Source organism: Chaetodon auriga, chromosome 2 (assembly GCF_051107435.1).
Source record: "Chaetodon auriga isolate fChaAug3 chromosome 2, fChaAug3.hap1, whole genome shotgun sequence".
Lineage (NCBI taxonomy): Eukaryota > Metazoa > Chordata > Actinopteri > Chaetodontiformes > Chaetodontidae > Chaetodon > Chaetodon auriga.
This window is the reverse complement of record NC_135075.1, coordinates 4,621,327-4,645,167: the sequence shown is the minus strand read 5'-3', so window position 1 is coordinate 4,645,167 and position 23,841 is coordinate 4,621,327. Positions and strand designations below refer to the sequence as shown.

The window sequence follows — 23,841 nt, the reverse complement described above, 5'->3', positions numbered from 1 at the left end:
AAATACCATTAAAATAAAACCCAAACTTCTGAACAAAATTTGGTCTGGTTCAGACAGCAGGACATCTTTTCTTCAGCTCCTCCAGCAATGAATCAATTAAGACAAACAAACAAACAAAGTAAAAGCCACAAGCCTCCGAATCTCCATTAAATTCTCATGTTTTGATCTCATTCTGACCAGCATGCCAGTGAAGGACCAACCAGGGACCGCAAAGAACCGGGCAATCCAGTTACACTTGGCTGATGGTGAGCCACCACACCACATATCTCTTGCCAGCTTTGTAATTGGTTTCCTGGCTGAAATTCCACTTTAACCATATTGTGTGTTTCCTGTTTTTATTAAATTATGCATTTCTTCTGATTGGAATGACAGACATCATGGAGTTTAATGATTCCTGCTGGGCTTAACTTGCTATTAGTTTTCACAGTCTAAAAGGTACTCCTTGCTCTGTGAAAAGTAAACTAATGTTGGTTGTGTGAGCTTTCTCTCTCTCTCTTGCTGAAATGTAATGCTATAAATGTATTGCTTGAATTTACACAGTAGTTAAGGAGGATGCAGTTAAAGCGATTTCCTTTTCATTCATTTAGTGTCTCAAGAGAACAGGTTATGACCTGGCCACACATGTTCCTCTCGCCTCATTAAGGACCAGGGCAAACGCTGTCCTTTGTGTCAGTGAAAGTCTGGGGGCCCAGGGGCATCCGACTGTGGGGGGCCGACAGCACATTATTGAGCATAAGGTGGAGCCAAATGGTAGACCATTCATCATGTGATTATCTAGAGCTCGAGGTCCACATGCAGCTCGAGTGAGACGTTGGTCATGCCTGATCACCTCTTTACCCAGGGCAGACAAAGGAAATCCCATGTCAGAAATGATCATGAACAGCCAATGATAAAATCCCTGGTTTTTGACCTTACATCATGACATGTCACTATAGACACCGTAGACTGACATCTTTTGACAGCCATTAAGCTACAGAAGTCAAGGTTGGAAAGTAGGAGCAGTTCTGTTGGTTGTAGCAGGTGCAGCTCTTCCTGCACCCAGCTGTGGGCTGGAGCTAAATGTGCTGGAGGAAAACATTATGGTAATAACTGCAGAATCCATTTGGAACCTGAGGAGGGACAGACCCTTCACTCCAGCTGGGCTTTGCTATGATTCACAAGCTGTAACTGGCTTAGGTGTGGGAATCAACACACCCGATGGTACAACTGGTAACAACAATCGAACAACCAGCACTATGACTGTACTATTCATTTTGCAATAAAAACTCCCATGATGCACAGTGCTAATGTTCAGTGATAGTCCGGTATGTCAAATCTTTGTTTAGCTGAAGGGAAATTCCAGTTTTTGTCAACCTGAGTCTGGGTCTCAAGATTCTGTGTATTATGTTTGTTTGCTTATGATAACATTTTACTCACCACCTCTGTTGCAGAGATTTAGGAATTACAGACTTCAGCAACGACTATGTCATTTGGGGCAAGGAGCATGAGCCTCTTACAGCTTTTCAAATAACTTGAATTTAACAGTATTCTTGAGCTTTGCCTCTTCTGTGTATGTGTAGTCTGTCCTCCCTCCAGGTCTCTGTGGTACAGAACAGGTTATGTGGTTGGAGTGTAAACAGCAATGGACGTGGAGAAACCTCTAGGAGATTCTAGCTAAATCTCTGTGTTAACAATATTATTTTCAAAATGATTTCTTTGTGCATGTTGCATTAAGCAATTAAATCATTTGGACGAGGAGAGGGAAAAAGCATAGGCACAGAACAATGACGTGCGGTGAGGTTCATGACTGGTGAGGCACTGACTCCTCTGGAGTCGGATGTAAAAATATATGAACCCAAAGTAGAAGAAAAAAAATGTGGTCTGTGATATGAAGTGCAAACTTTGGTCGAGAAAAGCCAGATTTTGATCAATTCCATGTGCTGCCAAGAGCTGGTAGGGCCTTGACCCTTAAAGCTCCTCTGTACCATCAACTCCTTGAAAGAGGACAGATGACAGAGAAGACGCAAAAGAACGCAATTCACAAAGCCATGTCCCCTCTGCCATGAACAGAACATCCAGACTGCAATGTGTCTGAGTTTGTGTGTTTGTGCACAGTGTGTACAGTTTAAGAATGTGGTGGTAGTGGGTGAGTGTGTGGGATTCACACATGTATATGTCAAATTTGATGTTTTCTGTCCAGTTTGATGTATGTATTTGTGTAAGCTGAGGTTGTACGGATGGTGGAAAGAATTTTCCTTGCAGAAGGACAAATAAGTGCTTAATAAGGCTACTTGACCCAAGCAACGCTGCTCTTGCTGGAGTACACATATCCTCTACAAGACATGTAAAAGACCGAGGCTCCATCCTCTCACTACCATCTTTGTACAAATATGAGCTCTTTCAATGCTATTTTGCATCTAGTCACCCACTTAACACTTTAATGCACTTTAATTTTAATACAAACTGTACACTTGAGGTGCAGTACTTGTATGTATGCACAACAGAGAGCACTCCAACATTAATTGAAACTGGCAACCACACACAACCACATGAGGCCCGAACACTATTCACGCACTAACATTTTATTCAAACCGCTGCTAAGCCAATAAAATGGTGGTTAGGATGTTGCTGATGAGCAGCTTGAGAGAGTTTCCTCGTGAAAGCACATTTCTACATGTCAATGTGAGGAAGAAGCTTATTTCTGAAACATCTGAAAGTTGGAATTATTTGTTACATTTACTTTAATCACAAAAGGTTCACTCACATTTGAGCCTTTCCCAGTTTCATCCAGGGACAGAAGAGGAAGGATGTAGCATACGTAATGTTATTCTTGCCATACATCATGCACTTACATGCTAGTTGTGTTTGTTCCTCTCGAGCAGGAAGTGATTATTGGAAAAATACAGTGGTTCGTATTTCCTCGAGAAAACTAGCTGAAGCAACAAACCTCCGCCAGCAGCCACACTGTTCTGCTGATTCAGTTGGCAGAACAGATCCCATTATCTTGTTTATCCTCATGGAAATTTAACAGTTTACCATGTGACCTACATTTTCTCAACAGGCTCGGGTCTCAGGCAGGCGCTGAAGAAACAGCTTGCTGGTGAGTTGAGAGGGAGTCAGAAATTTGCATGATATGATCAAGATAAGAGTTTGATGCGTTGCTCCCTCTGGACCCAAGGCACAGCTTTATAGGCATGGCAGAGACAGTATGAGTGTGGAAGACACATCAGTGCCATTGTGCGAGGGCGGCACCTCACCCTGACCTGCTCTCCTCAGAGTTCATTAAAGGCCTCGCTCTCCTGCATCATATGGTGTTTCCTGTCAAATACAGGGTGTGCTCCCTCCTCACCTGCTGTGCCTGAATGCTGTGTTAATTCCCCACTAAGAATAAGGCCCTCTCCCCACAGAGATGGCAGCCAGTGATAAACGGCTAGCGCAGGTCTTATCATCACCTCTACATTTTGAGCTCAGGAAACCAATAAAGATGGCCCGCGGCGTCGCTGCTCGGCCTTAACAGCCCCCATGAGTCTGCTGCCACCCGGGGGACCGCAGCCTGTGTAATTGCAGCTATTGTGAGGCCACGAGGAGCCAGCTGAGGTCTGAGCAGGAGTGATGAGTGGAAAGAGGAGGAGGTCCTGTACATTATGTCCTCACATGGCTCACATTAGACACTGATTGATGGCTATCTCCCACAGTATCAGCCCTGGCTCGGACTCTGCCCAGAAGATTGATCTTTCCCTGAAGACCTCAAGACTGAAGCTTACTACAAGGCTTCAGGTGATACTCCCAGCAGCTCTTTTTAGGCCGTCTTAACACTGTGGGTCCAGGAAGAATTGTCGCATACTGGCAGGTGAAAAAGCAGTAGCACAGGGATATCCATAAAAGATTTCATCTTGTGTGGATAGCAAAATCCAGCATCAATGGCCGGCAACAATAGCTTTTGAATTCTAATTTGACTTTCATAACTGATTAATCTGATTGTTTCCTCAATTAATAGATTAACTGTATGATTAAATTGTCTCATTTTGTCCCACTAAATGTCCAATCTCTAATCTCCATCAACCACTGCAGCTTCCCAGTCATCTGGATGAGGATTAATCTGCTCTCAGGAGCACATTGATTGTAAAGCCTTGCAGCTGTGCTCCCTCTAGTGGACTCCTGTCCTAAAGACTGTGGTGAGGAAACACTCCAGCAGAGGTGTGGTCACACCTGTCAGTGTGCTTCACCTCATTTAAGCCTGTTTGAGACATCAATGGCACATATCAGTGACAGATGCAATCAAAAGTGCATCATATCAGCAGGTTGATAGGCAGATTTTGGCAGATAGGCAGAAACAAACTGCAGTGCAGTGAATTGCAGCAATCAAGCTTATAAATAATAGCTTATAAAGAATTTGTTTATCTACATGACACTTGTTCATATATTTTTTAGTTTATTCTGTGTTTTTTTTAAAGTAATTCACTAATTATTCATCTTTTTGTAAAGTTAACTGTTTGATATTGTTATCTGTTACTGTTATTGTGTAACTGCAGCAGATGACGTATCCATCATCACACATCTTTCACAAAAAGTCATCTGAGGGATCTATTTGTTCATGTAACGTGTTTCTGTAAAAAACAAATAAAAATGAATGTTTGCTGTTATCAGATTTTTGTTATTAAAATATTGACCCCAAGAGTCCAGCACTGTCTGGCCTATAGAGAAGCGTTTTTCATATCATTGTACATTCAAAACTAAAATCAAACTTTATAGCTTTTGCTTTAGCACCGGATCAAACACATATCTACTGTGCATGGTACCATTCTGTATGCAAGTGCACGGTTGATTAAAAGTACCTCAAACATATGATCTTTTTTGTGCTGTTTTTCCCACTGAAATCATTTAATTAGAACTCTTTTGTCTCTTTTTCTTTGCTTTTAGAAAAACATAGAATATAACCCAACTCTCAACAGAAATCCAATTTTTAAATGATTTAACTTAGCACAAACCAAATTATTAGACTATCAGTGGTGGAAGAAGTACTCAGATCCTTTACTTTAGTAAAGATACAAAAGTATTGCCAGTGAAATATGTCAGTAAAAATCCTCATCATGCACCAGAATGACCCCTGTCTGTGCCACAATTTAGTATTGTATATCTTATCATTGAATTGTTATTGATGCATTAAACAGAAATTTGAAATGTTAGAATTAGCTATATTTTTAATTGCTAACATTAGCTATTTAATGATAAGCCACGCGTCGATTTACAACATTCAAGGCTTGTCCAACAAGCAGGCTAATTGTAGCTGTTATCTAAATGTCGTGGAGTCAAAAGTACAATATTTTCCTGTGCAATACTGTGGAGTAATAGTAAAGTAATGTAATAATGTACTTAGTTACCATGACTGTACATTACATGTACAGAATATTTACAGGCTGCACACGAGTGCTAGTTTGGTTTTTTCAGTTTCATTTTCAGAATGACAAGAGGCTGAAAACCAACCACAGTTTTGTCTTAAGCAGATACAGTAGCCTTTAGCATACTTCACAGTTTTCATTGCCTCAGGTAGGTAGAACACAAGCCTCACTCGTCCAATCCTGCCTTTGAAGTACCTCTGAGTGGCAAGTGTGTTAGGCGACACCACAAACAAGATGAAAGGTGAAGAAAAATGTCAATGGAGCCACACTGTTCCTCTCATCTGCTGACTGCTGTACTGTACCCAGTTCTACGTCGTACCGTGTATCAAGAGCCTGCTTCAAAACAAACAGAATATCATATTGTGGCAAATGATGTTGACGTTAATAGTGTTAACAGGACATTTATCAGGTGTGGTTTATCACAGTAAGACCCATGCTGTGAAGGGATACATATCTGTATTCCTTTCAAATAGTACAAATCACAAAACACGAAAGGGCAAAAAGGTGCTATCCACTGTATCTATCGCACAGCTGTTGTTCAATCATTTCTCAGGGCTCAACTGAGGCCAGAGAAAACTATGATGCCATGTCCTGCAGCCACTAAACCATTCCATTCAGACCATACAGAACAAACTAAACAACAGTGGATAGCCTACACAGAGGACTGACTAATATGACTCATTTTAGACATTAATCACATTTTGGGGCACACACACACACACACACACACACACACACACACACACACAGTAAACCATCAAGTATCAGGCCACAGGTAGTGAAAATAAGCAAGTCAATGAGAAATCTGGTGGCAACAGTGTAATGATGACATATTTGAAATATTTCTTTGGCCAGCGCACAGCAGGGTCCAAATGAAATAATACGCCAAGCTTGCCTGTGCCTAAATGGACAAACATATATTTCTCCAACGTCCTGTAGACGCAGTATCAGAGGTCATTTCTCTATTTTAACACAGTATTTGTCTCAGCATGTTTAAAGCAGCTATAATCGATATTGTTATAATGACAGTGTCTTAAATGGCTGTTATGCTTCGCTGTCACTGCTCTCATCGTGTTGTTTTCAGCCACAGCAGGCAGCTGTTTTCTGAGAAAAAAGCTCTGAAAATCCACTGTACACTACCTGCTCGACACCAAACAGCAGACAGACACAGTTGGAGACTCTCTGGTGAAAATAGTTGAGCATTTAGCAGCTAAAGAGCCAGATACATGAGTAAAGCTCTGAGCTGCTAAGAATGTCCATTCATTCATCTAATTTGCCTTATTAGCTCTGAGGCACAGACATAGTCCAAAAACAGACTGACAGACAGTAAACATGAATGAGGTTCTGCTCATTCTGCATCCACACAGGCCGATGTTGGTGCATATGGATTTGTATCATCACATGAACACTTGCAGTGATGCCGACATGGAAATTTACTAAAATAAATTGTGCTCTATAAGCATTACTGGGTGCTTTGAGAACTTTTTTCAGTGACAAAGCTGCAGGTCTGAAAAGACTACTGCTACCTTCTTTCTCCTCATTTGATTCTGATTTGCAGTCAATATTCTCCTAAAAAGACACTGGAGTTGAACATCAATCTAACATTAGGCAACAAATAGAGAAGAAAATCCAACATTTTCTTCCAGTGAAACAAAATGGGAGTGTTGCCATTATCTGTATAGAATTTCACTTAATTTTTCTTTTTTCTTTTTTTTTTTCAGGGGAAGCATGATAACCAATTTCATCTTAATATGTTATCTGCCATATAAATAAGTAGGACAACAGCACTGACATGGTTTCTTTTTCCTCTCACTTTGCGTTTTCTAAATGGAGCATTTTATGGGGTTTTCAGGGTCAGCTGTCCCAGTCAGGCCACAGTTCTTCAGGAGGAACACAAACTACAAAAAAATACAGCGTATATCCACCTGGGCAGGTCAACTCCCCTGCTCCCACACTCCACACAGATTTCTGGTATTTCTTTTATGTAGATAGTACTTTGTATGCAGAGCAAGATTTTGGATCAGGCCCAGAGAAAACTGCCCTACAGCTACTCAGCAGCAGTAAGCCAGCACTTTTCGAGATTCCTCCACATACGCGAGGATTTGATAGGACCCAAGTTCCTGTGCCAAAATATGTGAGTACACAAGTGTGTTTCTATGTGATTTTATGCTGACAAAATCAATTTATTGCTGCAAGATTTTTGAATGTGATAAGGAGATGAATCAGTTTTAATCTCCTGGTTGCTCAGTGGGCAGAGCCATATATCACCCACTTTTAGATGTCAGGATCTGTAAAGTTTACATCCAGCCCTGTATCACTCTTGAGGGAAAAAGTGAATATGCCCCAAGTTTGAGGTTACTATATCGACAACAATGCAAAGCAAAAGATGCAGATAGCAACCTCTTTCACATTTATGTATAATTTGGCCTTTTGGAGATTGCAAACTTGCGAAGCCTCAGTGAGCAGCCAAGTTGGAAGTCCCAAATGTCAGGCTTTCCCCACCAGCACCCGGGAGCAGCATCACACCAAGCGATAATAATCAGAGAGTAGAAAACCCACATCTAGATTAGCTGCGAAATCTATTCAAGCAGAGGTCTGTCTTTCTGCCAAATTTCATCCAAATCTGTTTGTAACTTTCAGAGATAAAACACAAACACAGGCAAAGCTGAGAACTGCTTCCAATATCCACAACAGAGGAGAAGATGGCATCTTTTGAGCGATGGCCACAAAGTTATACTCATATCTGTGACTGAGGATTGGTTTCATTACCAATCTGATTAATCCTTTAGTTTGTAAAATGTCAAAAAAATAGTGAAAAATTTGAATTTCACACGAGGCCCACTTAAAGTGGGCCGGACTTTCTCTAAGCTCCACATGAAATGCTCTTTTTTATTTATTTTATTATGCATTTTTTATTCAAACTTTTCCCTCAAAATGTAAGTTTGATTTGCAGTACAGTCAATTATAATTCGACACACCTATTTCACACAAAAACAACCATAATTGAACCGATGTTTTGATTGGTCAATCAAGTTTGGCTGTGTTAACTGTTTTAACTCAGTTCGGTTTGAAAGAAGATGTTTTCGCTGTCAACCGTAGGTGTAGCTACATTATGTCTGTGTGAATATGTTTTTTTGATTAAAATGAGTCCAGGTGGAAAACTGAAGGGCTGGACACAGACACTATGGCAGAATTAGTAACTTAGTAAATGTGATCATTTGTGTGTATTGCATCGTTGTTTATGTGTGCCAGCTCAAAGTCCATGTTCTTTCTGAGCATTAGTTGTTCAGCGTCTGTTCCTGTGGTCTAATTTACTCATAATGATATTCATATAATCTTGCCAGCCCAATGTATCACAGTGTGGTTTTAATGCATTTGAAGATGCACTGTGTAGCTTCTTACTGTACAGCATAACCAGTCTGTATCTGTGCTTGGCTGCGCTGTATCTAAACACACTCAGTGTCTTGTGGCTATATGAACAGTGAGGCATAAACGCAAAAGACTTAAACATTAATTGGTCAGTAAGATTGTTGTTCATTAAACCTCTGTCGACTGACTCTTTGATTAATGAACTCCTTGTTGCAGTTCCACTATAAATAAGCATGATGTCATCATGCAATGCAGCATTAGGGATCAGTGTTTTCCTATTAAAGAGCAGAGAGTGATATCTCATGATGCTAACTGTCTTTAAAGCAGACAGCCTGGTCTGTGACAGTGAACTGTGGTAAACAGCAAAGCCCATCACATTATCCTCTGCCTGCAAGTACAGCGAATAAATGACAGCTCCAGGCTGACTGCAGGATCATTCTAATCATGAGATGTGTGTTGTACAGGTACAGCGAGTGTATTTAGCATGGCAATGCCAGCTGCCTGAATTTACTTCCATGCAGATTTATGGGAAAACGAGGCCGCTTTGATCTGTGATACTCTCAGCTGCGCTCTGAAGCACTGCCATGAAAGAGACTTTACAATTAGATCAATTCAACACAAACAGCGGTGGCAGGAGAGCGAATAAAAACCTGATCTATTTATGGCTTCTCCACACACGATGACAACGCTTATATGAGGCTACTCTTAATTAGCTGCAATGTCTCTACTTTTATGTACCAACTGACAGGCCCCAGCTGTAATTACTACTGCCTTCTAAAAACAGCTGTGCCCCCATGTGATGCAGAGCTCTTATATCACTGTGACCAACAACAACGGCAATGCTGCTGCATTCTAAATACACGCAGATCTCACAGCACACTCGGGCTAAAGCACCAGGTCCTATCTGAGCTGGTTTTATGCTCTTTGTCTTTGTTTGTGTAAAAAAAAAACAAAAAACAACAACAACAACAGTGAGGATGGGACCTGCAGAACAGCATTTAAGATTACATTAACACTCAGTTCATGATTTAGTCATTTTTCTCGACAGTTTAAAGCAATGCACAAAGGCTGTTTGACACTTCCACAGTCATCTTTCAAGATGTAAAGGTGCACAGTGAGTAAGGCATTAAACATTAACCAGGAGGGCTTCCTAAATATTTTAGTGGCCCATTTATTATAGACAAGTGGGCAGACATCTCTGGATAGATTTACCTTTGTGATAACAGTGGATTCAGAACCATGTTGATACCCAGAGGTCCTGTAATACGCCCTGTGGAAACATGCTGACAAAGAAATTTTCAATAAAGTCAAATCAATCAATCCAGAACAAAGTGGTGCAGCTCCAGCTACTTTATTTGATATTGCTGTCATGAAGAGTGATGTATGGGGCCTTATTAAGCTACTGTATGTATATACACAAACACAGTTAAGACAGACAGTAAGATAAATGAGAGGGCCTATATCAACCACATCCCCACCGTTCACTGTCTGACAGCATAGTTTCTCAATAATTAACAGTCATTTGAATCTAATTGTTAAGCACTTGTCAGAAGAGTTCTTCCACATTCATTACCTCATCTCTTTGTTTGGAAACAATTTGCCATATTATTACAGCTTGGCTCTAATGGCATAAAGATAAATGTAGACTGTAAATGTTGTAGAGAAGAAATTCCAAAGTCAGCAGACTGACTCAGTCATGTCAGTTACACATATTTAGAGTTTGTTTACATTAACTACTATAAATAGGTCATACGAGACCAAGTAAGAGTGTGTTTAATTGAGCAAAAGTGCATTTTATTGTTTGGCAAATTCATCTTTTTATTTGAAAGATGAAGAATTTGAACTTTGGACCCCCTCAGAGGAAGTCTTAAAACAGACACTGTCGCTCATCACAGATCGCAATGCATGTCAGCCGCCTATTCATTTCATAATAATAATGATATATAATAATCAGAATTATTCTATACAGATTAGTTTAAAGTAAAATGCAATCACAAGGCTTTTAACAGTTATAGAGTATTACACTGTGGTACTACTAAGAGGGATCAAAAACACAGTATTACAGGTTATTTCCTGCCAAGCTGGGCAACCACAGACACAGCCAGTGTATGGACACTTGTCAGGGGGGAAGAGAATCCCGCAATCTGATTTCCACACCCCCTTGTGTCACTACAGATTGGATTAGTTCTAGATTGCTCTGCCCAGCAAGTGCAAAGTGGATGAGAAGCTGATCACGGCCATTCAAAGCTTCCCTAATTCTCCCCAATTTTTTATTGTCTCAAAAACAACTGGAACAATTGCTAGTGCTTCTGGAGAATTCTGCAGTCAGTTGTCAGTCAAGAGGCCGTTATAAGGCATTGTTAGCTAGTTATGTTAGCTCTTTAGAACAATGAATACATGTGTCTTCATGAGAGACAGAGCAACAAACCAGTTGTATCTAGCTTGGAGGTAATCACCTCAGGGGCATCACAGACGCACTTGGCCCCGCTCACCATGTTAGAAATGGTGCTTTGTAGCACCTGCAACTGCTGAGTGAATGAAAGGTCATGAATGGAAGCCCTCTGTTCTCCAAACCAGACAGAAAAATGCTACACATAAATCAGACCAACACTCAAAATGACACACCGTCATGCTGCCTGTGTTTCTTGGCTGACCATGTGATCATTCAGGGCATTTTAGGAAACTCAGCGTTGTGAAACAGACCCACCAGCGACCTTGAGTGGATCACATGATCAACAATTGCAGTCGATCCCCACAGCTCACGGCTGTGCCCTGACCGGAGAGCGGAGGGGAGGGGCCGCTTGGTCATATGATGAAAACCCAGCTTAGCGCAGGCAAGCCCTGGGTGGAACAGATGGAGGCTCCTTCTTTCTTATGCAATCCAGCACTAGTGAAGCAGAAAATAATGACTTTTATGTGACTCCCTGGATGTCAGATAAAATAAAGAGTCTAATGAATGTCCTGGGACTAATAGATGAGCTTTGTAGACAGACGGGCAATGGGATTAACAAAAGGTCAACATGCCCCCTCGAAAATTGCCTGGTACTACTGAGGCTGATGCAGCACGTAGCCAGTTTCACAACAGAGTCATTTTAACATACATGAAACATACAACATGTCATATAAGCCTGACTCATGAATCACATTAGAAATTCTCTAATAAAGTAAGTGTAAAGTCTGTCTTGAATACATGAATAATTCCTGGTTTCTCGCAGATTCCTCATTAATATTGATCACCTTCATAAGTATTAGCATACCTTGTGCAGCAGTAGTCATTAATCCCTAATGTCTGTTTCAGCAAAATGTTTATTTTATTATTTTAGATAAATTCTGTATGTTTAATGAAGAACAGGTTGCAAATTATTGGATAAATGCAGAGATTTGTCTTATTTTATTGCATCTTACTGCTTTCTTTCTGGATCCTATAATAACATCTTTCAAAAATCTGATTGTGTGTGGGGAAAAGCAGCCATAACAAGGTAATGTGCATTCAACGAGCAGTCTGAGACAACTGAAAGCTTCAAACTGACCAAAACAGTGAGATTAAAAAGGCTGTGAGAAGAGGATGCACTGGTGAAAGGCTTTCGATAATAATAACACTCTAGGAAGGGGAAAAAAGCCTGCCTTCTTCAGACCCCTTTCTAAAAATAGCTCCACTGGTGTGACATCATCAGTGCTATGCAAATACAGTCCACCTTTACTTCTGTTGGTGCAGCAGAAAAGTCTGCGTGGAGTCTGTTTTAGCCTACGGCAGCATCTCTCGTTATTTGGGCCGACAACATGCATGCACACAAAAACACATGCACATGCACAGAGCAGCACAAACGAAAAAACTACACCGTGACTCCACATTTGCTATTAGATCTCTTTTGCAAATCACGCCACTCCACAAATAGACAGGTAATAGGAAACAAAAGTTAAGTATTTGACTCCATGCATCAAGTTTTTGCTGGTCAATCCTAAATCTCAGATTTCCTTGACCAGCACCCCATTCCTCCAGATTCCCCCAGCATGCAACATTTACAGTATTACTCACAAGTGATGATGGTATCTGTGAGTCATGGTAGAGCTGGGAACTTCTGTGTCTGGTCTGGGGGGAGCAGGAGAGCAGAAAGCTGAGGCACACACTGACTAGCATTCAGTTAAATCTTCCTCGGTCATCCACCTACTCACACTCACATACACACACCCTGACTTGGCGTGCTGCTCATTCAAGCTTGGTCACAGTGGGGATGATGGCTCACGTACAGTAACCTCATGATGTAACAGCACAACACACATCTCATTAGCAGCAGCCAAAGCACACACTCTCTCCTGCATTTAACCTACTTAATCTATATTCATGTCCATAGATTAGTACTGTATATGCATTAAATCTACTTAATCCTATCGATATGGTCTATATCTATAAGTGTTTGGAGGAACAACAACAGTGAATGACAGATTAGTTTGTGAATATGAGGCGTTCAAATGTGAATATTTTTTTCAAATGGCTGGCCTATGGATCTTGAACATGTGTTGGGTCGGGATTTACTGCACTGATTTTTCACGTCAAGTCAAACTCTAAAGCAAATAGTACCACAAATACAATGTAAAAGCATAACACAGTGACAACATACTTTTTTTTCTTTTATCATACTCTGTAACTATAAGTATACACAATACATTACATTTCAGAAGAATCTCTTACATATGTGTCCCACCTGCACCATCGACTCCATGTCTGCTCTTACGTGTGTGTGTGTATTTGCACAGTGTTGACCAAGCAAGGATTATCTCACTGGAAAGGGACCAATGTAGCATGCTATGCGACGGCTCACTGTACTACAGTACTGAGAAGAGGAGAGGGGATTGGTCCGATGGTCTCTATGGAAACCACTGGCTGCGTTGAGGGCAGGTCCACAGAGGGAAGGGCATGAGGGAATCAAATCCTTTCTGCGCTTCTCATCCAGAGCTGATGAGTCTTCTGCAGCTAATGAAGCACTGTACAAATGGCTGGGCAGGTTCATGCTTTAATCGCATTCCATACTGCTGCCTATGAGCTTTTCTGGCAAACAGGCAGATTCAGTGAGCAGAGACTACACTAAGAAAATGCTGCAAAAGCTGCAACATACTCATAGTACGGTGTCAAGACTGCTCTATTCTACCTCCCAGCCAGCAAGAACCTTCATCAGAATGGCAAAACACACGTTTCCAACATTTTTGGTCTGTGAGCCCTTAAAAAAAAACCCCTTACCTCAGGTTAGGACATTAGGAGTTGAGTTGAGGGCAGTTCAACCAAAAGGTGATTTCACTGACCTTGACTGTTTCATTTAAAGGATTTTCAGCAGATTGAGGAGGGGAAAATATCCAGTATCTCACAAGAAACAAGGCAAAATTGAAGAAAAACAAGACAAAAGCAAAAATGCTATTTTGTGTGACAGAAATATTTTAAAATAATTTACTAAACCTGATAGCAGGGCTCTATGGGTGGCAATGTTGGTTGGTCAGTCAGTCGGAAGACCACACTGGTCCAGACTGAACTCTCAACTATCTGATTAATTGCCATGACATATGTACAGGCATTCATGGTCCTGACTTCGGTGATCCCCTGATCTTTCCTGCGGCACCACCATGAAGGTTGTGAATTTTGGTTTGTAGTGAAACATCAGGTCAGAATTTCAGTTTGTCCAGTACTTTGTTTTATGGCTTCAACTGTACTTTGTGTTTAGTGCTAATGCTAGCAACCATCAGGGTCACAAGTGTAGTAACAAGCACATGATCCCTCACCGGCCTCCCACTCATGAACACTACTAGTCTTGTTTGTTGAGTATGCAACCGAGCCAGATGTACTGAAATGGCTGTAGTGTTGGGTGAAATTTGTCCTGAAGAAACAGTCCAGTTACACACAGGAGCAATAATTTGGGAAGTATCCTCTGAATGAAATTCACAGTTACATGGATATGCTTGTGCACAGATTCAGCTCAGTAGCTTTGCAGTAACATACAGTTGTTTCATCTAACAGGAGTTGTTCAAGTACCAAATTCTATCAGCTGCTGTAAAGTACAGTAATGTTAGCTTAAACAGCAACACACAGGCCAACAGCCCCCTATTAGGCAGTGAAAGTACCTCAGCAGCTGTTAATGGACCTGTCTGTGCGGAGAGAAACTGGTGGCACGTTGTCACCTGCAAAAAAGGACAACCAAGGAGAAGTAATTCAACCGAATGACACTACAGAGCATGTCAGGAAAAGAGGGTCGAGCATTTTCTCAGTTTGCAGTGAGATGACCTTTTCTCTCTTGACTTAAAATGCATGAAGCCAGCAAAGCTGATGAGCAAATGCTGGTTTTAGCAAGGATGCACTGAAAGAATTTCAGTCGTATCATCCATCTAACTGCAGCACATGAGTGAATTTGTGTAGCCTGGAAGATGCATACCTTAATCAGAGACAGGGAAAGGAGGGTGGAGTCAATCATGCTATTGTGTGATTCAAAGGAAGGCTGCAGATAGGCAGGGGGCGGGCAAATTGCTTAACAACAGAATAAGAAGCCGCACCATCACTCAGCAGATAACATGACTGCCGAATATGCTTTGCATGTATCACACTCAGCTCCGCATTCCTCACAGGAATACACACTGCGCAGAAATGGCTGAACCACTTTGACATGACAAGAGGCGAGGCGGAAGGAAGCGCTGAAACATCAATCACAGGCAAGGCCTTTACAGCAGTTGTCATGACAATAGCAATGGGTGAAAGATCCTCTCCTTCCCCTCTCCAGAGACTTGCTGACATTCAGTACCATTCTACTTAGACCCAGACAAGAGAGACCACTGACATGGCTGCAGGTCCACAAATCTCTCCCTCTCGGTGCCCTGTCTGGTGTTAGCATATGTGACTTGATCCTATTGGAAGGTGTTTTCAGTCTGCTCACAGCCATGGAGAAAATGCACAGGGGACATGTTTGGTGAATCTTACTGGTTCAGTCGATGCATGTTCTCACTGCATAGCATACATCTGACTTTGCAAACCCTTTGCTCGACAGCAGGGCAAGGATAAAACCCCCGAGGACCATCATCTTACTTCTACAGTCCAACCATCATGCATCGTTAGAGACATGCAGACCAGAGCGACACTGATCTCACACATCTCGAGTCTGATTCATCATTAGGAACTGGTCTCTGGTGAACTGGACTAAATTTAGTAACTTTGTCCTGATGTGTGCATTAAGCACCTATGGTTCTCTGCCACCATCAAGAAGAAGCCTTGGTTTGACAGTGCTGAGCAGGGCATTATCAATTTAACCCAGTCTGGACTCCAGCAGATGAGAACCTCAGTTCAGTCATTAGTGACATGTGGCTGGAAGAAGAGGACTGGAATGAAAGCAGTAAAGATGAAAACAAGCTTGTTCCAACAAAGCCATGGACATCACTGTGATCCCAAGCAAATATTTTGGCTGTGAAATATCCAGAGCTTTGATTCAAAGGAGAAACAACATCATCAGCACACATCTGGAGGCAAAAAATATCTCTGTCCCTCTGTCTCTTGCTGAGCTCTCTCCTCACCGCCTCTAATCCTTGGGCAGAATGAGCCTAATGGTCCATTATGTAACAGGCTTATGGGGAGGAGATGAGTTTTATGATGAGTACTGCTGGACATGACTGCTGGGATAATGTCAATCAGTCCTGCTTCCGGTCACTTCGTAGAGTAAACAACAATGGATACATCTATTGCCACAGAAAGATTGTGCTATCAATTCCATATTAAAAACAATAAAGCAGAGGTGCTCAAAAACACCTGGAATAAGAGCGGGATCTTTTATTTTCCTGTAGTTTTCTTAGCAGGGGGAACTTCAGACACAGTTATTCACAGCATATGGTGCTTTAGAGCTATGAGATTCAGAGGCATGTCTTCAATCTTCTCAGTCAGAGAGGAAGCTGGTGAAGGGTGTAGAGTGGGAGGAGGCGTATTGCTTTGTAGGTAGCTGGAGCTTCTGTGGAGTCATATTGCTGTAGCATTGACTGAAAGGCAGGCATTAGGGCCCAGAAGAGGAGACTCTTCCCGATCAGAGAAAAAAGCCCGGGGCTCACAACAACAACAACACACAAACACATCACTCCAGTAACTGCACTACTCCGCTTGCAGTCGGAAAAACACAAGAAGCAGGATGGGAAAGAGGCTATGAAGTGGCAATTCAATCACAAGATTGTTCAGTGCGGTACATGATATGGCAGCTTATTGAGCGTGGGTTCTGTGTGACGAAAGCCATTTTGCAGATTGTCTCATTGCTTTGCTAATCACTTGAATGCAGCAACAGCAGCAGTAAGGACAGGAGTGAGTGAGCTGCAGTGATGGACTGTGTGTGAGCGCCCGGGTGCCTGTGTGTGAGGGTGATTGGAGGGAAAGTTGTTTAAGAGACACTCCCATCTCTGTGGTCACTGTCTCCCTCCTCCGGCTGTCCTGCCTCACATCTGCAGCAGAGCCTCAGCAAAACTCCTGTAGCCAAGTTCAGCTGACATGTTTATGTAAAGTCCGCCTCATTAGAGTTCTACTACCCTCCCAAACCTAATGGAGCCTGACGAAGCACAGGGTGTCAGACCGGTTTGACATCTGTTTTCACGTGTAATCTAATTAACAAATATTATTCATGAATTAATATTAGCAATTTTCCGTTTTAACTCAGCATGTCAAACATATGCATCCAGCATTTTCATGTTATAAAACACACAGTCAACATAAGCTGTGCATAAGCCTTCAGTGAATAAAAGAAAGCTGATGTCAACAGCAAATGAAACCCTGAAAAACTCTCAGAGCATTATCTTCCAACTTTGCAATTCTCCTCAATGCTCTGGAGAATTGAAACTAATTTTGAGGTTTTCTGGCTAGTGATTTTACTGATTTGATCAAGTCTCATCACTTTCTTCAATCTTCAATCTTCATCTTGCAGGATTTCTGGCTAATTAAGTCTCCAAAAAGTAGTTCCTGCTTCCCCACAACAACAACCGATTGTTGAATATCTTGCTTCACCCTTCAAGATGATTCATTTCGTCATGATGACCCCATGTTGTCACTGATATCATTTGAGTCAGTAGCTACATGATTTTAATAATGGTATGAATAAGACTGGATCGTGAGGCTTTAGACTTGTGTGTCCTTGTGTGTGTGTGGGTGAATGTGGTCACATTCTGGAGCCAATAAATGCTTTTGGACCAACAGAGGGCAGTGTGTTTTCACCCAATGGGGCCTGCCCCACATGTCTCTCTGGACTTTTGCGTCAGAGCAAAAGGACAGTGTCGACACATTGTTAATCTAAAATCTACTTTCATCATGGTTCACATGAGGCCAAAGGCACACCTGAATAATTTAGTTTCACTGTCTATGCATGGCGATAACCCTGTCGACAGTGTAGTGCTCCAAACCTGCTGCACTCACCTTCAATCTTACGCTACGGATCCAAAACTTGGTTGATATTTTATTGGATTTCTGTGTTTCATCCACAGACTACTGCCTGACCTACAGGCCAGTTGTTTGATTGGAAGCCAGAGACTGTGTGTGACTGTGTGCCCTGTGTAGGACCGGCGTTTTCGGTCAGCAGACTCATTCTCACGGTCAGAAATACTTCATCTCCCCCCTCAGAGTCGCATTGATTGACAGGCCGTGGAAAAACTGGATATTTAACCATATTTACAGGCCCCTAATTTCATTTTGTTAACAACCAAGCTGCTAATTACATGTTGTGTTGTAAATACTGCTTCACATGCACTTTAAAATCACTTAAAAAACAAACAAACAAACAAAAAAAAACCCTGCCTCAGTTTATTAAATCATCACTGCCAGTGAAGATGTTAACCTTCAGTGAAGCATGAAAGATCAAATGAATATGAACAGTAATGTATTCCAGGGCAAAACGGCACAAGATAAAAAAAAAATAAAAATAAAAATTGGATACCTGGAACAAAAACCCACAGAAACAACGTGTCAGTCTAATCTGTAAAACATAATGATGCACCAGTGCGTTTTGCACCCAGCTGTGCCCACAGCACTGCACATTTTTAAGTGAAGAGGATTTGTGTGTGTGTGTGTGTGTGTGCATGCATGTGTGTGTTTAAAATCTTCTCACACACACTCTGAACAATGTAAAATGACATGTCATGTGTCAAAGTGGATCACACTCCCCACCTTTTTATGCCTGGGATGGCATTTCAATGCCGTATGAAGAGCTGCACGAACCATACTTGACACTCATGTACAGGTATTTTCACTTTTATATATGCACATTTAATATCACAGACTTTAAGTATCTGAATGAAATACATTTGAAAATATGACCAGAACTTACAAGTCACGTATAACAAAGAAAGAAGGTAGAAATATATATGTAAGTAAAGTATCTGCATGTGTGAGAATGACAATATATAAGTAGAGTGATTATATATATAGCAGTTAAAACATATTGTATGTATGTGAGAATATAGTGCACTAGTGAAGTAACACTACATGAAATCCATATTTTAGTATGCACCTTGGTTTTGGGTTCATGGTTCAGTACATTTTCAGTGGGAAAAGAAAGGAAAGGCAGAAAAAAGATTTTTATCATTTATTTTGAAAAATGTCAACCCTAAGGAGGTGCTCATTGCCCAAAGTAATGATCTATTATTATTATTCTAAAAGACTTTGACCTGCCTGCATTCTTCTTAAATATGAAGTAAATAAAATGTGACATGCTCCCAAGCTTGATTTGTCAACCCACTATTTCGTCCACTGAACAATAAGTGTTTCCTGATCTCAACCTCCTCTACCTGATGCAAACAAACTTTTTGGCATGTTTGATTGTTTCTGGAGACATTTCCAACTTCAGCTGAGCAATGTTCAGCACATAGTTTTCATCCATTGCACCACTCTTAAGTCATCGATGCTCACACTTCAAGGGTTAGGACATGCCTTAACTAGCAAACAACAACTGACCTACTGGAAAAAACTTGTATGTGACAATCTGGGAAAGAATTATGGCATATTTGGTGCCTCGTGGAGACATAAAAAGGTGCTGCCAGATCAGAGATCAGTATATCAAATGAAGTCTCAACTGGATTGACATTCCTCACTAGCAGCAAAGATATGCACTGTATGTACAGCAGCATCATGTAGCTTATGCATTATTCTATTTGATACATCCAACTCATCTGGATATAATTTGTAAACATTTGAATATGAGATCATTAACTCCAAAAGGATCCACATTTGTACGTGCAGAAAGTGTACTTCTTCTTAATGCCATGAAAACTGAATAGTGGATGGAAGCTGTTTTCAATGTGATCTTTAATTCACTGAATGAATGTCAGTTCAGCTGAGTGGCATGTGCTTCACTCTGCTCTGTTTTGTGACAGAACGACTTTGTACTCAACTTCCTGCTCTGCCGGTGTTCTACGACACCTCTCTCCCCATCTCCAGCAGACAGAACAGGAAGCTGCTCCTCTCCGGCCTGTCGAGCACTGCCATCGCCCTTGCAATGTACACACTATCACCACATCCTATTAATGTCATGTCACAGCCAGACAACAATGTAATGATGATTAAAATGATACTAATCGAAATAGCAAATGGCGGCCATTATCATTACAGTTAATTATCTCCCGTTCCACTGCACACAAAGTGTGACAGGGAACCGTCGCAGTCAAGTCAACAAAGAGCAGAGCAATAACCTGGGTCAAAAGAATGGAGGCTGTGACTCTGCAGGAGGCATATCTGCATATTTCCCTCTGATTCTCACAGCGGGGGTTGTGCAGTGATGCACCATTGATCTGACTCAACATCGGCATCTCAGGGTTCCTTTGGTGTTCAGGAATGTTTTGAAATGGCCATGCTTACAGACCCAGTGAGATTTGGTTATTTTGTAAAATATAAACAACTTTATCAGGCATTCAAATTAGACGGGGGTAACGTCCTCACTGGAAGGCAGTGTTGCAGGGAGGGTAATTCCTCCCTGCAACACTGCCAGGAGAAGACAAGGAGGGTGTTTGTTTCCATGTCGAAAGTGATCATTCAACAGATTGTACGGGCTTTAAATTAAATTACAATTGAATGATTCCCAAGGTCAACGGCAAGAAGAACTTCATCATGAGAGGATCTAATCTAATTTGGCCTTGACTCCTGGAGTCTTGGTGAGAGATGAGAAGTGTTGTTGCTCACCCAATCTAACTGTCAATCTGGCCTTGGACTTGGGAGGGCCTCCTGCCCCTTCATGTCTCTCTCTGTGAAAGGTCGAGAGACTGAGAATCTGGCGTCACCCCTCTACAGCCAACTGCGAGGCAGGAAAACTAGATGAGACACTACAATATGTTAATAATACCAGTGCTACCACTTGTTACAATTTACTGTTTCAGCACCAGAGAATATCCAGTCGTAGCCAAACAACTAACAAGGCATGGCAAGCCAAGCTTTGGATTTCTCAACATACTGCTCTGCTTCTTTTTTTAGCCTTGTAAACCCAGACACACAAGAGCAAGAGTGTGAGGACTAAGGAATGGATTAAACTGTGTTTGTCTTCTCTAATGTAAGCCACAAACACTAGCATGCCTGGCTAACTATCATACAACTTGCAGTGGTGACTTAGTGTTACTTCCACAGGTAAGGGGCATGTCATTAGTCAACTACACTATGTGAGGTTAGAGGCTATATTAGAAAAATACCTGTTAAAGACAGGCACATCCACCCTATGATAGCCAGGGTGCCAATATATCAGAGTTTAGGTTAATGTTAGCGGCTCTGTATTGCTGTTTATTTGATTTGGGGAGGTAAACTTTAACAACTCTAACAAAACTTAGTGTTACGTTTACCAGACTTTACCAAAATCATCCTCAAATCCTTTTGAAAAAGTGAACATGCGCTTTGAAAATATGAACACTAGTGCAGAAATCTAGCTGCTGTGCTGCTTAATTGTCCAAATGGTGCTTTCGCCTCAGCATTTTATCATGTATGTAGCCATCATGTGCATATTTAATAGGCTTTTACAAGCTTCTTGTTTAAGAGGGATCTGCTTGAAACATTCAAATGTTTTAGCTTTAGTATTAGCTTCCACTAGCTAGCTACAGTTGATAAAATCTGATAGTACTGGTGGACAAAACAAATGGACAAAAATCCATGGTTCTTTCAAGTGGTACATTTGGCACCAGTATTACTCTGACCTTCATAGTGCCATGCTAGAATGAGACACTTCACAATCATAGCAGCAGTAACTGGGGAGTCCCGCCTAGTAAACGGTCAACCCATCAATCAATCACTCAATCCAGTTTATTTGTCACATGTAATCATATGAGGGACAGTGAAAGGCACAGTGAAATGAAAAACTGTCAGTACTGGCCTGCTGTATCTGGTACCTTCCTCTTGACAACAGCAGGATGAACATCCTGTCCCCATATGTTACCATTGTGCAATACTATTCAAGAAAGAACAACTAATATTGCAAAAATAAACATAAAGAGCATACGTACGCATAAACATGGTGAAGCTAATGGGGAGGAAACTGAGTAAGTGTACGCCTTCTAGAATAAATCTTTTGTGGCCCGCTCTAGCTGCCAGACAGTAATTGTCATGCACAATTACATGAGATGCATGCACACACATAATATTTCTGTGTCCTTGGAAACATCATGTAATAAATAAATTAATGGAGAAAAGAAAGAAAGTAGAAGATATTTCTTAACATCTGTCTTTCAAAGACAGATTCCACAAACAGCTTCCTTCCACGTGGGCTGAATTTTTACTCAAACAAAAGGAGGTCACACTGTATGCATAACATTTCGGCTGCTGCGGATCAAAACAAATGGTTTGGAAGTAGGCTAATGAATGCAGAACATTAGAAACTGTTTCCTCTCAGCGCATTACTATAGATATCAGAGCTGTGTGCAGAGTGAACCGAACACAAAACCATTTTGGTTTCTTCCTCTCTGCTCAAACAGAAACTCATACATTGATTTATCTGCTCTGACTCATTATTACTTTTATGCATTGCTAAACAAGACAATAAGGAGTATTATAAATCTTTGGAAACTTCTGCATTCTTCTTCTGAACACAACAGCAGCTCTGAGTGATCAAGCGAGGTGGCTCCTGTGAAACTCACAGTGAGAGTTAATACAGTCATAAGTTACTGAGAAGACAGACTTCTAACTATAGCATTTTAATGAAAGTGATATTCACTTAAAAACAAAATACAACCAGATTTCTGCTCTTTTTGGATTAACCATTAACTGGCTGGGAAAAGCTCAGAGACATTCCCATCTCACACCAGAGACCATCTCTGAGCAAAGCCAGGGGTTACCATCCCCTTCCCATACATGGCCAACAACGTAATAACAACTAAACCACCTCAATGACAACTGAGCAACACCATTCAGTGAGCAAGGCTGTGAGATGTGGTTCACAACCTCAGAAACAAGTAAATTGGACCATATGTTAAATGTTTAAATACAAAAAAGCCTATGATAATATATGAATATGAATGTGAGTGTTTTCTGATGAGCCATCTCTGTGGTTAATGGTTTGGTTAGGTTTAGACAGCTAAAACGACTTGGTTAAGGTTGTGGAGAAGACTGTGGTCATGGTTAAAAGAGGGAAACATGTTGGTAGTATATTGTGTCTGTTGCTAAGCCTTCCCTTTGCTTTAAACTATAATCTGCTGTGTTACTCTTACATGATAATGGACTAATGATGGAGTCAAAAGTCAGAGGAAATGATGGAGTTGTATCCTGCAGACAGGAGGCACCTCTAGCACTGCCCATGACATTTAAAGCTGCGTGTAAATGTAAGACTTGTTATTTGTTTGTGGCCATTTTCCATGAATGAACAATTTTTCTGGCTCTGGCAAAAGAAGACGACATCCCTATTCTACAAGGGGAGCTCTGCTGATTTCACTCTAAATCTGAATATGTTTACAGGTGTTGGGGAGTACAGCATGAGAGGGAGCTGCATGAAATCTAATTAAATGAATCAAGTGATGTCACTTGATTTTTTGTTTTTTTTTTTCTCCACCATCACTGAAAACATCAGCAGGGTGCAGCGACTGAGAGATCTGGAAACCAGGCGAAATATTCACTGCAGTTCAATAATGACAAAGAGATGAT

At 41.2% G+C, this 23,841-nt stretch overlaps 1 protein-coding gene across 4 annotated transcripts in view; it reads right to left on the bottom strand.

Moving 5' to 3' along the window:
* Nucleotides 1-23,841, bottom strand: part of iqsec1b (IQ motif and Sec7 domain ArfGEF 1b) — a 176,391-nt gene that overhangs the window by 68,896 nt on the left and 83,654 nt on the right. For 2 of the 4 annotated variants that reach the window (XM_076750752.1, XM_076750813.1), the window contains exon 3: nucleotides 12,784-12,837. The exons of the other annotated variants lie outside the window; for them this stretch is intronic. In XM_076750752.1, the coding sequence (XP_076606867.1) occupies nucleotides 12,784-12,837 (54 nt within the window). The remainder of the gene's footprint in view (nucleotides 1-12,783; nucleotides 12,838-23,841) is intronic. 4 annotated transcript variants of the gene reach the window in all.